The sequence below is a fragment of the Musca domestica genome, unplaced genomic scaffold (genome assembly GCF_030504385.1).
Source record: "Musca domestica strain aabys unplaced genomic scaffold, Musca_domestica.polishedcontigs.V.1.1 11, whole genome shotgun sequence".
Classification (NCBI taxonomy): Eukaryota; Metazoa; Arthropoda; class Insecta; order Diptera; family Muscidae; genus Musca; species Musca domestica.
In genome coordinates, this window is record NW_026712133.1 from 3,796,273 (window position 1) to 3,811,088 (window position 14,816).

Genomic DNA, 14,816 nt, shown 5'->3' on the forward strand with positions numbered 1-14,816 from the left:
GTGGCATTTCATACCTGCTGGTGCGCCTCACATGGGAGGGTTATGGGAAGCTGGAATTAAGAGCTTCAAATTATATTTTCGGAAGCATGCATTTGATTTGATTTTTCTTCAATTTTAACTAGTAACGAATGAAAATACAAATTTTCAATATATGGACGACAAATTGTGCTAGGTTGGAACAAATCAGCACAACTTTTAGTTTTTTGATATCTTGTTTCTAAATATGCGATTTTGATTTTTACGAATTTAACGAGTAACGAGTAGAGATACAAATTTTCAATGTATGGACGAAAAATTGTGCTAGGTAGCCCCAATTCAGCACAACTTTTCAAACAATTATACAAGTTATACATTTTTTTAATTTTTAGCGAGTAACGAGTAAAGGTGGAATTTCGTTATGTATCGACGAATATTGTGCTAAGTGAGCACAACTCAGCACAATTCACCCCATCTCGATATTTGATTTTTTACAAAAATTAGAGGAATTTTTCGTTATATATGTATTTTTTCCAATTTTAACTAGTAACGAATGGAAATACAAATTTTCAATGTATGGACGAAAAATTGTGCTAGGTTAGCACAAATCAGCACAACTTTTAGTTTTTCGATATCTTCTTTCTAAAAACGCGATTTTAATTTTTACGATTTTAACGAGTAACGAGTAGAGATACAAATTTTCAATGTATGGACGAAAAATTGTGTTAGGTGAGCACAATTCAGCACAATTTACCGCATCTCGATATTTGAGTTTTTACAAAAATTACAGATTTCAAAAATTCCACATATTACAGAAGTTATACATTTTTAGATAGTAACGAGTAAGGGTGGAAATTCGTTATGTATGGACGAAAAATTGTGCTAAGTGAGCACAACTCAGCACAATTTACCGCATCTCTATATTTGAGTTTTTACAAAAATTACAGACACAAACAAATAGTGAGTACTTGATAATCTAATTATTTGCATACTATAAAACTTTTTGAGAGAACATTTTTCTGTTTCTTCTTTGCCAATGTCATTAGCCAACAATGAATATGCGTAAACATTTGAAATTTTAATCTCTTAGTTTCTAAGCTTGAATACTTGAGAAACATTAGGGAGGTTTTTATTTTTAATTTTTATTTTATTTTTATTTTAATATTTTTAATTTTTCAGTTTAGTTCTCCTATTTTTTTTTCGTTTGCTAAACTTAAACTCTTCAAGCTTATAATTTTATTTGATATTTCTAAATTAAATCTTCTGAATTTATATATATTGTATGAATATTATTTGATCCAAATGCTTATCTTTTTTTAAATCCAGTTGGAACTATGTGATTATATAAATTATCTATGGATAATTTTGTATTTCTTTTAAATAAAATAATGATGTCTTCCGTTATATAAATATTTCATAAGTCTGGTTCCTTAGCGTAGTAAGGTAGAGGGGGTATTAACATGTAGGGAATCACAGGTAAAGTGCAGTATTGATTTGATCTGTGATCGGTTGGGAGGGTACAATGGACGCAAAATATTTGGTCGTCCTAATAATTCGAACTAGCCATAATGGAAAGCCTCTATCAATTATATTTGCTTTTAATAAAACTTGAGCACGTACTTTAAAATAATATTACGTAGCTGAAGGATTGACCTGAAGCTTAGAACCCACCCCATTACAGCGAGTAATAAGGCCGGAATCCGACGTGCTCCTGCTTCGTTAAAACGTCATTTAGTCCATCACCTTCCAATATGATAGTAATATGCTACAGTGCGGGGGTGATCAACTTGTATGTCGAGACCCCAGACGGAAAAAACTTTGTTGGAGCTTCGCGAGAAATTAAGAGGCGTTTTAGAAAATTCCTCCAAGAAAGTACTGGCTGAGTCTCTTCCTCGTTATCAGATCAGGATCTATCGTGGCATTTCATACCTGTTGGTGCCCCTCACATGGGAGGGTTATGGGAAGCTGGAATTAAGAGCTTCAAATTATATTTTCGGAAGCATGCACGATATCTAAAGTTCACGTTCGAAGAATTTGCAACAGTTTTGTCTAGAAAATAACCGTGTTTAAACTCCGTCCACTTTGTCCGATGTCTGACAGTCCTGACGAAATAGTTGCGTTTAACCCAGGACATTATTCCTTTGTTAGCACCAACTGAACCTCTCATCACAGAGCAACCATCAAGCTAAGTTAATCGGTTTAGGGAAGTTCAGGCCCTCGCCCACCAAAGCTGTAAGATCGGATGGGCCGAACTTTGAATACCCTCCACCATTGGGAACGAATACGACAATTTTCAAAAAAAAATAAAATCCGTTAAATAATCTTTTAAATTCCAAAAAATATCAAATGTAGCCGTTTTATTAGGGGATCTATATGACCACGTGGACCTGCATAGGCAAAATTTGTCTTGGCCATCACAATATTCAAATGCAAAACTTAAAAAAAAAATCGGTGAATCATGTACTTTAAATCAACATTTCGAATATAGGGAGGTACCATTATATGGGGGCTATACCAAAACGTAGCCAGAAGATTAAAGTGGCTAAAGACGACACGGCAAGATCTGTAGGAGGTCTCCAAATGGAGCGGATACCAAAAGACAACCGAGCGTCCTTGAACCTAACCTAACCTTCGATCTCCTTTGGTAAGAGGTCCTTTGTTGCTAGAGCTGTAAGATTGTGTAATCAGCTTCATTTATCTTAACCAATTATCTGTTTAGGTTTAAAGTAATTTAACATCTTCGCCTAAATATGTAGGCTATGTTTTTGTGGTGTTTGAGTCTGTTTATTATGGATTTTCTTTTTTCTTTCTGTTGGGCTGTGGAGCCTTTACATTATCTTGTGAATTCTATTTGTAGGGTGTTACGATGTAAGTTACTATTTATACTCTCTTAGGAAGTAAAAAATAGTTATCTTCTTTTTTTACTCGATTTGCTGCACATTTTTACTGCCTTACTAGACTTTTGTTTAGTTGATGATGGTGAATCGTGGGGTAGTATTTAAGTTTTTAGTAAATTATTATATAGATAATATAAGTAATGGGCCCTGTGGGCTTCTTAATATTTCACTGGAATATTCTTATATTTCGGCAAATTGTGATTTCGCTGCAATTAAAAATATTCGGAAACCTTTTAATTTTTTACATAAAAGTTGTGGTACATTTCACCCACTAAATTATTCAGCCATAAACTCTAGTTTAATGCGTAATTCCGTGTCGATAGGTCTATAATTGTTTTTATATACAGGTGATAGAAACATCAAGGAACAAATAAGTATTTTTAATTAAAAAAAAAAAAAACTTTTAAAAACATTGATTTTTTTTTTAATTTAGCAGAAAGCTGATTGTGTTACCTGTCAACAAAAAAACTGAATGAATCAATCCCACGGCAGCAGGTTCTTTGACACTTCGTGTTTGTTTATTTTTCTGTATTGGGTGCAGCACATCCCGGAATGCTTGCTCCGGATTCTGTTGGTCCGTGTCGGGCTTGAGGAAAACACCGGACCATGGTTCTGTACGTTTTGCCAAAACACCATCCACCATAGATCAGTCTCGGTGCGATGTAATGGATGCGGAAGATGGGTGCATTTTAGGAATTGTTCCGGTTTAACCCGGTTGCGAGACTATAGACTATGTTGCATCGTGCTGTACCAACGGAGTCCCCAGTGAGTCCACGACCTCGTCGTCAACTCCCGAGTCGTCGTCAGAGTATGGAACACCCCCGCAGTCTCCAGAACAGCAACCTTTACCGCAGCACCCAACGCCACATGTGACTCTTCCAATTCCGGACAGTGCATCATTCTTACAATTCAATTGCAACGGACTCCGAGGTAAAATTGATGAGATAGTGGATTTTATGAATCGGAGGAATATTAAGTTCGCAGCGTTACAGGAAACCAAGATCAATGAAAATTGTAGCTTACAACGTTGCAATGGTTACAACGTATTGAAGAAAGATCGCACCAGGTGTGGAGGTGGGGGATTAGCGTTCCTGTTACACCATTCTGTTCAATACAGACCTATCTCGCTTGAGCTAGTCTCTAGTGACCCATACTTGGAGTGTATGGGGGTAGCAGTCAAGTGTGGAACTGCCGAGGTAGAGGTGCTTAATGTGTATATCAAGCGGCTTAATAGCTGTGAACCGCGTTACTTGCCTAATATAAGTCCACTTTTGGAAGGCAATAACCGGCTGGTACTAGGGGATTTCAATGGGATTTTCCGGGACTCTTCAAAGCTGCAGCCGCTCGCTATATACAGTTTGTCAAATAATTCTTTGCAAAATTAAAAAAAATTATTTTTTTTCATATATAAAGTAAAAATTTATTAAGAAAACTATTTTTTTTACATTTTTTTCTTTTACTATATATTAGATTTAATAGTAAATATTGATATTAATGAAAAAAATTGTACGTTTCTAATTAAAAAAAAAAATACAAAAACAAAATAAAAGCAAATATTTTCTTGTCAATAAATTCTTTGCAAAACGAAAACTCATAGTAGAATTACAACAGAAACTTTAAAATTTTTTTACTAAGAAGGTTAATATTTGGTATGGTGTCCATTAGCATCCATGACTGCCTTTAGCCGACGCGGCATTGACTGTATTAGTCCATTTATATCGTAATATTCAGGAATTTTCTGCCATTCTTCTTGTATTGCTTTGACTAAAGCGTTTTTATTGGTAGGACCGCGTTTTGCAACCTTTTTCTTCAATAATGCCCACAAATTTTCTATGGGATTTAAGTCTGGACTTTGGGGAGGAGCGTCAATAACTTTGCTACAATTATAAAGCAACCAGGTCCTGTAAAGTAACGATTTGTGTTTGGGGTCGTTGTCCTGATACAACTTATACTTAAGTTTATTTGGCTTTTGAGGATCAACAAACCCGAAACTTTTGGCACTCCTGGATAATACATTTTCAGAATGTCCAAATAATTTTCTTTCGTCATAGTTTCGTTAAAAATACGCAGCTCCCCAACGCCCTTTGAAGAAATACAACCCCACACCATTACAGAGAGCTTGCCAAACTTAACTGTTGGTATTTTGTTGAAGTGCAGTTTGGCTTTCTCCATACTTTACTGGGTCCGTCATGATGATATAACATGATTTTTGTCTCATCGCAAAAAATTACGTCCTTCCAGTACTCCTCAGTATTTGTAACATTATTAATAGAAAATGTAAGCCGCTTCTCAATGTTAACAGCAGAAAGCAATGGCTTCTTTCTGGCTACATGAGACGAGTACTTGTGGATTTTTAAGACTTTTCTAACAGTCTCGTGGCTCACTTCCTTATGACACTCATTTTTTATGTCCAATGCCAACTGCCTCAGACTTGTTTGCGGATTTTCTTCTATTTTTTTTTTAAATTTTGGACTGATCGCGTCTGTTGAGTTTTGATGGTCTTCCCTTAGAATTGTTAAGGTGCAGACGATTTTCTTTTTCTGCATGATTAATTATAATATATATGGTCCTCAATTTAATATTAAACATTTCCGCCAATTCTTTTGCCGTGTTTCCCTTATAATAGTTGTAATAAACTAACTGAATTAAATTATCATCAACTCGTTTTCTAGGCATGGTTAAAATCGCAGTTTCTGTTTAAATGTGCACTTGACGAAATAATAAATCGTATTAATATATTAGTGGAGAGCAAATTCAAGAAGCAGACCAAATTTTTTTTTCGAAAATGATGTACCGTTATTTAGTTTTGTTTTCCTTTTCGACCTATGTTTACATTTTACAAAGATTTAATTGACAAGAGAATATTTGCTTTTGTTTTGTTTTTGTTACTTACATGTTTTTTTATTAATGTCAATAGTAACTGTCACCTTTAATATAAAATAAAAGAAAAAGTGTAACAAAGTTCGTTTTTGTTTATACATTTTCAATTTAAATATAAAAATTACGACTTTTTTGCATTTTGCAAAGAATTATTTGACAAACTGTAACTGCTGGTCGAATACCCGAAGTAACACCAAATTTCCCAGCAGAGGCAGCGGGATTAGCGAATGAGCGTGATGAGCTCCATCGTACCAACCCTACTGATCCCAGAGTCAGTGAACTGACAGTGGAAGTCAACAGGTTGGTACAGGAGCATAAGCGGAAAAGTGGCTAGACCATCTGAAGTGTTGCAACATTGGAACCGATTTGAGTAAACTGTGGGTAACGATGATAGGACAGCAGGCACATTTAATGACGTAACGGCGACTGATCCGAAGAGGTGCGCTGGCCATTTTAACCGCCAATTTGTCGAGCACCCCGAGAGTGATAGGGCGAGGCGAAGAGTACTACGTCGTATAAGAGCTCTTCCCGCCGAGGATGTACCTCCACAGTTTACGATGTGTGATGTTGTGAATGTCATCCGAAACGCTAAGTCATCTAAAGCGTTGGGCCCGGACGGAATATCAATGGTAATGTTGAAGCAACTGGATACACCGGGAGTTGAGTATCTAACCAAAGTCCTTAACTTGTCGTTAGCCACCCACATAGTTCCCGAAGCCTGGAAAATAGGTAGGGTGGTCCCGCTACTGAAGCATGGCAAGGATGCCAGCAAATGCGAATCAGGCCAACTTCGCTTTTGTCGCCAGTAGCAAAGACTCTCGAGGCTTTACTCCTCCCCAGTATCAGAGGAAACAGTTCAGTTGCTAACCATCAACACGGTTTCCGTCCACTATATAGCACTACAACAGGCGAAGACTCAACCAGAAGTCCAAGCCCCGTAGAGTGAAACAGGTAGTTCCCCAAGGTGGGGTGATATCTCCGGAACTGTTTAACCTCTACCTTTCCGGAATTCTGCGCCCTCCAGACGGCATCGAGATCGTAACTTATGCGGATGATTGTACGATCATGGCGTCGGGACCTGTAGTTGATGACATATGTGTCAGGGTGAATAGCTATCTCGCGGAGCTTGCCGCCTTCTTCCATGCGAGGAATATGAAAATATCCGCCACTAAATCGACGGCCACACTATTTACCACATTGACTGCGGAGATGAGAGCACAGCTGAATGTGCAGGTCGAGGGGCACATAATACCGACCACCAACTACCCCAAAATCCTTGGGGTCACATTCTATAGCATGTTCAAGTCTTCCGCGCAAGCCACAGCTATTTGCGATAAAATGAAAAGTAGGAACAAGGTGCTCAAGTAGTTAGCCGGCAGCACTTGGGGTGCGGATAAGGAAACCTTGTTGACCTCTTATAAAGCGATAGGTCGGTCTGTGGTTAGCTACGCCACTCCAGTGTGGTCGGCGAATACGAGTGCAACGCAGAGGAAAAATATTCAGACCTGCCAGAATGCCGACCTAAGAACTGCAACAGGGTGCCTCCTCATGACTCCTGTGGACCATTTACATTAGGAGACGAGCGTTCTTCCCTTACGGAAGGACCTGCATGATCTAGAGAGAGAGAGAGGTTCAGCGATACAGCGATAATTGTCCAGCCAAACCTACCCAACTCCGTCCACATGATCTCTGGCCGCAGCTTATAAAGGTAGAAGAATTCCTAAACCTGGACATTGAGGAAGATCCGGATTAATCAGAACACAAACAACGGATCATGTTAAAACTGCTACAACAGCAACAATGGAAAATATCTGCATTCGTTCAAAAGGTACAGATTCTGCACCAAAGTGCGGTGCGGGCTGTCTATTTTGTCGACGGCGCAAGATTATAGAAAAGTAATATATATATATATATTTTTGTTACTTGGCTGCGATTTTTACCTGAATTGAGCCAATATATAGCATATTCAAATTAAATGAAACCTTTTGCAATTGAAATGAAACCTTTTTCAATTGAAATGAAACCTTTTGCAACGGAAATGAAACCTTTGGCAATGGAAATGAAACCTTTTGCAACGAAAATGGAACCTTTTACAGTGGAAATGAAGTCTTTTGCAACCGAAATGAAACTGAAAATCAAATGAATCTTTTAGATTTATGGAGGGAAATATATGGTGTGAAGATGGAATACATCGGCCCACTCTTTCTGGTACCTCCCCACAAACGGTCAAAATTTTGAATATTCATGAAGCCCATGAAACACGAAATTAACATTCCATTCAGACTTGACACTTCTCAGTATTTCTATAAACCCAAAATCTGTTATAAAGACAGTAGATATCGGACCATTCCTTCTGATACCTCCCCCACAAAGGGTCAAAGTTTTGAATAAGCAAAACGATTATAAAGTCCGAAATAAGCATCCGGATCTATTCAAATTACAAAGATCACAATATTTTTATTAGCCCAAGGTCTGGTGTGAAGATGGGATATATCAGTCCACTGCTGCTGAAGCTCATAACACGCGAAATTATCACTTGATTCCATTCAAACTTGTCACATCTCAATATTTCCATCAACACAAGATCTGTTATAAAGATGGTAGATATCGGACAATTTTTCTGGGTCCTCCCCCACATAGGGTTCAAGAATGCGAAATAACCATCCAACTCTCTTCAAATTTCACGCATCCAAATATTTTTGCTAACGCAAAATCTGTTGTGAAGATGATCTATATCTATCTAACATAATGGATCTTGTGTTAAAAATCAAACAATCTGCGAAGCGGAAATCCTTTATAGGTAAGTTTGCTATAGCTATAAAACATTATATCAAAGTTAATATTGGCATTCATCCATTCATCCCTGTTTGGAATGGACAGGACATATCAAACAGGGATGAATGGAACGGACCCAGCCCATCACTAATTGACTTGTCAATATATAAGGACGGATCAAAGCCCAGAGTCTTCTGTGAGCAACTAAGAATTTTCTATTCCTACAAGTTGGAGGGATAGTGCAGTGTTTTTTATGCATAGATCTTTGCTATCATAAAGCCAAAAGATTTAATTAAAACTGTGAAAGACGAAATAACTTAACCAGTTTATTGCAATGTGGAAAGAAATTAAAAAGAAAGGCAAGAAAGGGCTCACGGTCAATATACCTACAAAACCCTCTTTATCACATCACCACAGCACTAGAAATGCTACCCAGAGAGAACTCAAACGGTCTGTGGGTGAACATTTGACTTATGATCTCAGCATGCACTCAGACACATATTCCATTATTATCTGTACATAAGGACTATACGAAAATATGGTCTTGCATAAGTAATTTTTGCCATACCCATTAATATCTTCCAATACCAAGTTTGAAACAATTCCGGTCAATAATGTCGCTAATATATCGCAAAAAAATAATAATAATCATGATCCCTTTCGATGCACTCCTGATCACATTCCTTAACTTATCTTCTAATATCAATCTTTTAAATTTTTCTCCATTCTCACGAAAATATGGTCTTGCATAAGTAATTTTTGTCATAGGTTGTAGTACCCATTAATATCTTCCCATACCAAGTTTGAAACAATTCCGGTCAATAATGTCGCTAATATATCGCAAAAAAAAAAGAAAATAATAATCATGATTCCTTTCGGTGCCCTTCTGATCACATTCCATAACCTTTCTTCTGATAACTAATATCAATCCTTTAAATTTAAATTTCTCCATTTCATTGTAACATTCTTTCGTTGTTACGGTATATTATATAACCTAACCAGAAATACCTGATATAATAATTATGCTTAACCACTGGAGACAATTGCGGTTATTACCTATTTCGTGAAATACCGATACTTTATTTTTGTAATTTTTTAGTGTCCTTTTGATTTGGAAAATACATGAATGATAAATTTATTGTAATTAAGATTGATGCTTCGTATTGCTTTTTGATCCACAGGATGAATTAATCATGAGCAACTCGGTGGTGCAGTCGGAGTACTAACAAGAAAAGTCGGGCGGACGAACTTTAAATACCAAACCTTTGGGAAGAACTGGAAAAACTTAAAACAAAAATCATCGAAAAATACCGTTTAAATAAAAACCGATATACGGTGGCTAATATGCATGCATACGAATTTGTCATTACGAACTTTAAATACGAAATTTGAAACAATTCTATAATGTCGCTAAAATCATCAAACTGCCATACAAATACCGAATATGGAGAGGTACCGTTATATGGGGGCTACACGAAAACGTGGACCTACATGGACCATTTACGAACTTAACCAGGCCGGCCGAACTTTCAGCCTTTTTTCCTTGTTTATTGTTGTGAGGATTTTTTCATGCTTAACGAGGTAACATCCTGCAAGGAGGCCGGATGACCGAAACGAAAAAGGCGTTAATTCAAAATTTTGGAGTTCGGGAATAATAATAATAATAATAATTTACAAACCAAACACAACATACCCAAAATGCAACAATTTTAAGAGAGGGAATAAATTATAGAAATCAAGTACAAAATAGGCCATCAGGTTCATATATGAACAATTCAAGTTACAATCATAATCCATATTACAACAAACAAAATCGTAGCTTTCAAAATTTTCCAAATGCGTAACAACAATTACAGTATGCAAAGAAGAAGCACACAACACAATGTCCAATATCAAAAAAGTGATGATATGGAGATCGATCACATTAATTCAGGGGTTCATTGTGCAAAGGAAATCGACGATCACTTAAATTTTCATTTAAGAGCCTCCAAACGGCACTTCCAATAATTAGCCTTACAATAGGAAAAAACACAATTAAAGCTTTGATTGATACTGGGCCCACAACTTCATTAGTGAATGAAAATAAATTGTTAGAATATAAAAGGAAATGTTGAAAGGAAAGAATATATTTTTCATCATTGAACAGTAAAACAGAATTTTTGTATGAAATTATAACTAATTTACCCATAGAATGTGGAGAATATGCAACTATGTCATGGAAACTTACTAATTTAGGCGATAGGCATTTTGACGCTATTCTTGGACAAAATATTTTACAACCATTAGGAGCAAATATAAACTAGACGAAATATTAATTATGAATGAGAAAACCGTACCATTTTTAAGTATTGTTCATACGAATCAAATGAAATATATCAATTAGAATATCTTAATATCGACGAAAAAGTAATGAAACACTTGTTTTCTGGTTTGAATAAGGAGGAAACAAGAGCTTTAGAAAAAACATTGGACTCTTTTAGCGATTTAATTTACACTGAAGCCCAAACACTAGAAAAAACTAATGTTATTCAATATGAAATAAAAACAACAACAGATAAACCTACTAAAATGTATCGTTATCTAAATGTATCTACATAAAAAAGAAAGTTTAAATCAAGTACAAGATATGCTGAAACAGGGAATTATATCTGAAAGTAATTCACCCTATAATAGTCCTTTATTGATAGTGCCAAAGAAAGAGGACTTTTCTGGAGAAAAAAAAAACGAAAGGAAACTGATATATTCAAACTTCCTAGGAATATTGTACTTCAGATATAGTTTAATCGAATGGTAAAAACTAAATACCTAAAAAAAAAATATATATATATATATCTATATATATAAAAATCAATTGCTGTTTGTTGGTAACGGAATCAGTTGAAAACGGCTGGACCGATTTGCATAATTTTTTGTACAAACGTTCGTCATACCCCGAGTTAGGTTTTTAAAGAAAAAAATATTGACCACGCCTCCTTTTACGCCCACTATTACGATTTATCTAAAATCTTTATATTTGTCAAAATAGTGCTGTTGGCTTTCCATCCAACCCTAAGTATTTATTTAAGGGCTAAGGAACGCGCCTACTTTTAAGTCTATTTCTCTATATGTAAAAGAAAGTTGTGTTAATTACTACGCTTATAACATAAAGACCGCCGGTCTGATTTTAACGATTCAGACAAATTCGGAATTGCCTCTTGGCAGAAAAGAATAAAATCTAAAAAAATCGCTTAAAATGTGAAATATGAACATTTTCATTTTGACTTTTAAAATGTACAATGTAATGTTTTATATTGCATATTTTTTTGGAATTCTAATATGATGTGTAGGTTTTTTTGGGTAGTATAAAGCCACAACGAATAAAACTGTTATTTATAGATTTATCCGTTGTCGCTTTATGTGAAAATTCTAAAATTGGGAAAAATCGACAATTTTTCAATGGAATCGAATTTCAAAAGAATAGTACATTCTACCGACAAACTTCGTAAGTACCTTTAAAAATTTGCCGCAAAAAAATTAGCGAACCAGTTGAAGATTCTTTTTCTTTTTTCTATATTGAAGTGTACAGTTTTTATTGTTTTGAATTCTGAATGAATAATATTAAAAATGAAATGAGGGCGCATGCGGTGTTAAATGCTTTCTACTCCAGGACCTACATCGTGCTTCAGCTGGAAGATGCGAACACATTTAAACAAACAAAAATGACCGAAAAAAACGTTATGGGGTTCATTTCAAAAAGTGGACCTGCTTCTTTCAAATGACAATAAATTGTCAAATGAGAACACAAAATGCAAAATCAGCCAAATACCGACTATAAAGGACGCAAAATAGAAATTCTTCCTAAACATTCAAGATACCTTTAATCGCTTTGACAGGTCATGATATGGGTCATAACCCCCGCTAACGGAACAACCCGATTTCAAGTATATTCTACATTTTAACCATATTTTCGTATTAATTTTAGCTTATGTTGATAATTTAAGAATAAACCATCTTTGCAAAAAATGATCACGTTTTGGTATCACCATCATATGATTTAAGTTATTTTCGGGGTCTTGGCCACTTTTTTCACGTTTTTTGGCCCTTACATCTTTGTTTCTAAAATTTTTATTTTTCGGAAAAGGGCGCATCTTAGTCTTGAGGCTACCTGGGGTGAAAAACCCTGGAGTAGAAAATCATCTTACGGATAAGTATAGTCCCCACATTAGTATTTCCCCAAGTCCACTTTCCCAACCAATGTGTGGTCAGAAAAGAAAATTTGGTATTCTATTGAATTTGTAACCCCCAAGAGAATATTGGTTGGGAACGTAGATTTGGGATGTACGTCTATATGAAATAAACTCCGAAATTTCAATCTGGGACTCATTCAGTCGGAAATTGTGGCAGAAACATGAAAAAAATACGAAATTATAAAGTAACTTTATTGAATCTCCACCGCACAATTTAAATGAAAAACAATTAATGCCCATCTTACGGTAATCGGAGCAAAAGAGTAATTTTTTGGCTATTCTGACAACATTCTGCCTTCAAGTATGAGGTGGACAAAACTAAATACCACGCAGTACGGGATTTTAAACGTTGGAAATACAAATTTCAAATTATATTTCATTTGAATGCTTTTTACAATATCAAAAATTGAGCTGAATTTTCACATGGGGCTATTATAGATGTTCTTTATCATATAGGTATTTAACACTCAAATTTGAGCGTATAGCTGAAAAATAAGATCAGGCTATTCAAAATATCTAAAACCGACGGTAATTATTTTTGCCATGAATATTAATTTATATTTAGTCATGGGTCATTACTCATAATCAAGTCATTACTTATAATCAAAATTGGAGTCATTATAATGGATTCATTACTTATAATCAAAATTGTGCCGCCTACATAAGTCATATCTGTGATTGAATATTGACCACGCCCACTATTTTTATTTATCTAAAATCCTTATTTTTGTCAAAATATTGAAGATATCGATTTGAAAATTATTATACGTGGTACCTCCCATCCAACCCTAAGTATTTATTTGGGAGCTGAGGAACTAACCACACCTACTTTTTAATCTAAATATATCAATATGTGTAAAAGAAAGTTGTGTTAGTTACTACGCTTATGCTTCAAGAACCGATTATCTGATTTTAACGATTCAGACAAATTCTAAATGGTCTCTTGACAGAAAAGGATAATATCCAAAAAAATTGCGTAAAAATGTGAAATTTTAAAATTTTCATTTTGACTTTTGAAATGTACAATAGTAATGTTATATATTGCACGATTTTTTTCCATTTTGATTTGCTATTTTCGAATGTACATTTGTAGTGTTTTTTTTTTTTAATTCTAATATATGGAGAGTATAAAGGGACAAAACAGTTATTTATGGATTTTTATATTTATTGGGAAAGTGGAATTATACGAATAATATCATTTCAGAAGATAATTGGCTATGAACCAAAAAATCAAAATTTTAATTACTTTTTAAAACACTAAAAAATCACGAAAAAGGCAATCTCATTGCAAAAATTATAAAATCGGGAACGAATGAAAAACAAATTAATGGAATCGAATTTCAAAATAATACAACATTATATTGGCAAACTTCGTAAGGACCATCAAACATTTGCGGTAAAAAAAATCAGCGAACAAGTTGAAGGTTTTTTCTTTTTTTTTTTAATCTATACATATAAAAGTCTATTGTTGTTCGTCGGTAATGGAATCAGCTGAGAACGGCTGAACCGATTTGAATAATATTTTGTACAAACGTTCGTCATACCCCGAGTTAGGTTTTTAAAGAAAAAAATATTGACCACGCCTACTTCCACTTGATTTATCTAAAATCCTTATATTTGTAAAATAATGAAAATATCGATATGAAAATTATTACACGAGATACTGTTGACTTTCCATACAACACTAAGTATTTATTTGGGGGCCGAGGAATTGACCAGGCCTACTATTTAATCTATATATATACAAATCAGTTGTTGTTCGTTTGTAATTGAATCAGTTCGTACTACCCTACTATCCTACGTCCAAATTTGAAACAATTCCGGTGAATAATGTAGCTAAAATCATCAAAATATATATCGGGAGGTACCGCTAAATGTTGGCTATACGAAGACGTGGACCTGCACAGACAATTTTCTGTCATAGGCTGTAGTATCCATTACAAACCACAAATACCAAATTTGAAACAATTCCGGTTAATAATGTCGCTGAAATCATTAAAATAACGCATATCTGGAGTTACCGTTATATGGGGGCTATACGAATACGTGGACCTGAATAGAC

At 35.0% G+C, this 14,816-nt stretch overlaps 1 protein-coding gene across 10 annotated transcripts in view; it reads right to left on the minus strand.

Annotated features, from left to right (window-relative positions):
• The window catches only part of LOC101897704 (cullin-associated NEDD8-dissociated protein 1), a 173,440-nt gene that overhangs the window by 68,480 nt on the left and 90,144 nt on the right, over positions 1 to 14,816 (minus strand). Inside the window, exon 7 of one of the 10 annotated variants that reach the window (XM_059130060.1) lies at positions 541 to 1,941. The exons of the other annotated variants lie outside the window; for them this stretch is intronic. Coding sequence (XP_058986043.1) covers positions 1,919 to 1,941 — 23 coding nt within the window. The 3' untranslated portion in view covers positions 541 to 1,918. Of the gene's footprint in view, positions 1 to 540; positions 1,942 to 14,816 lie in introns of those variants that run through there. 10 annotated transcript variants of the gene reach the window in all.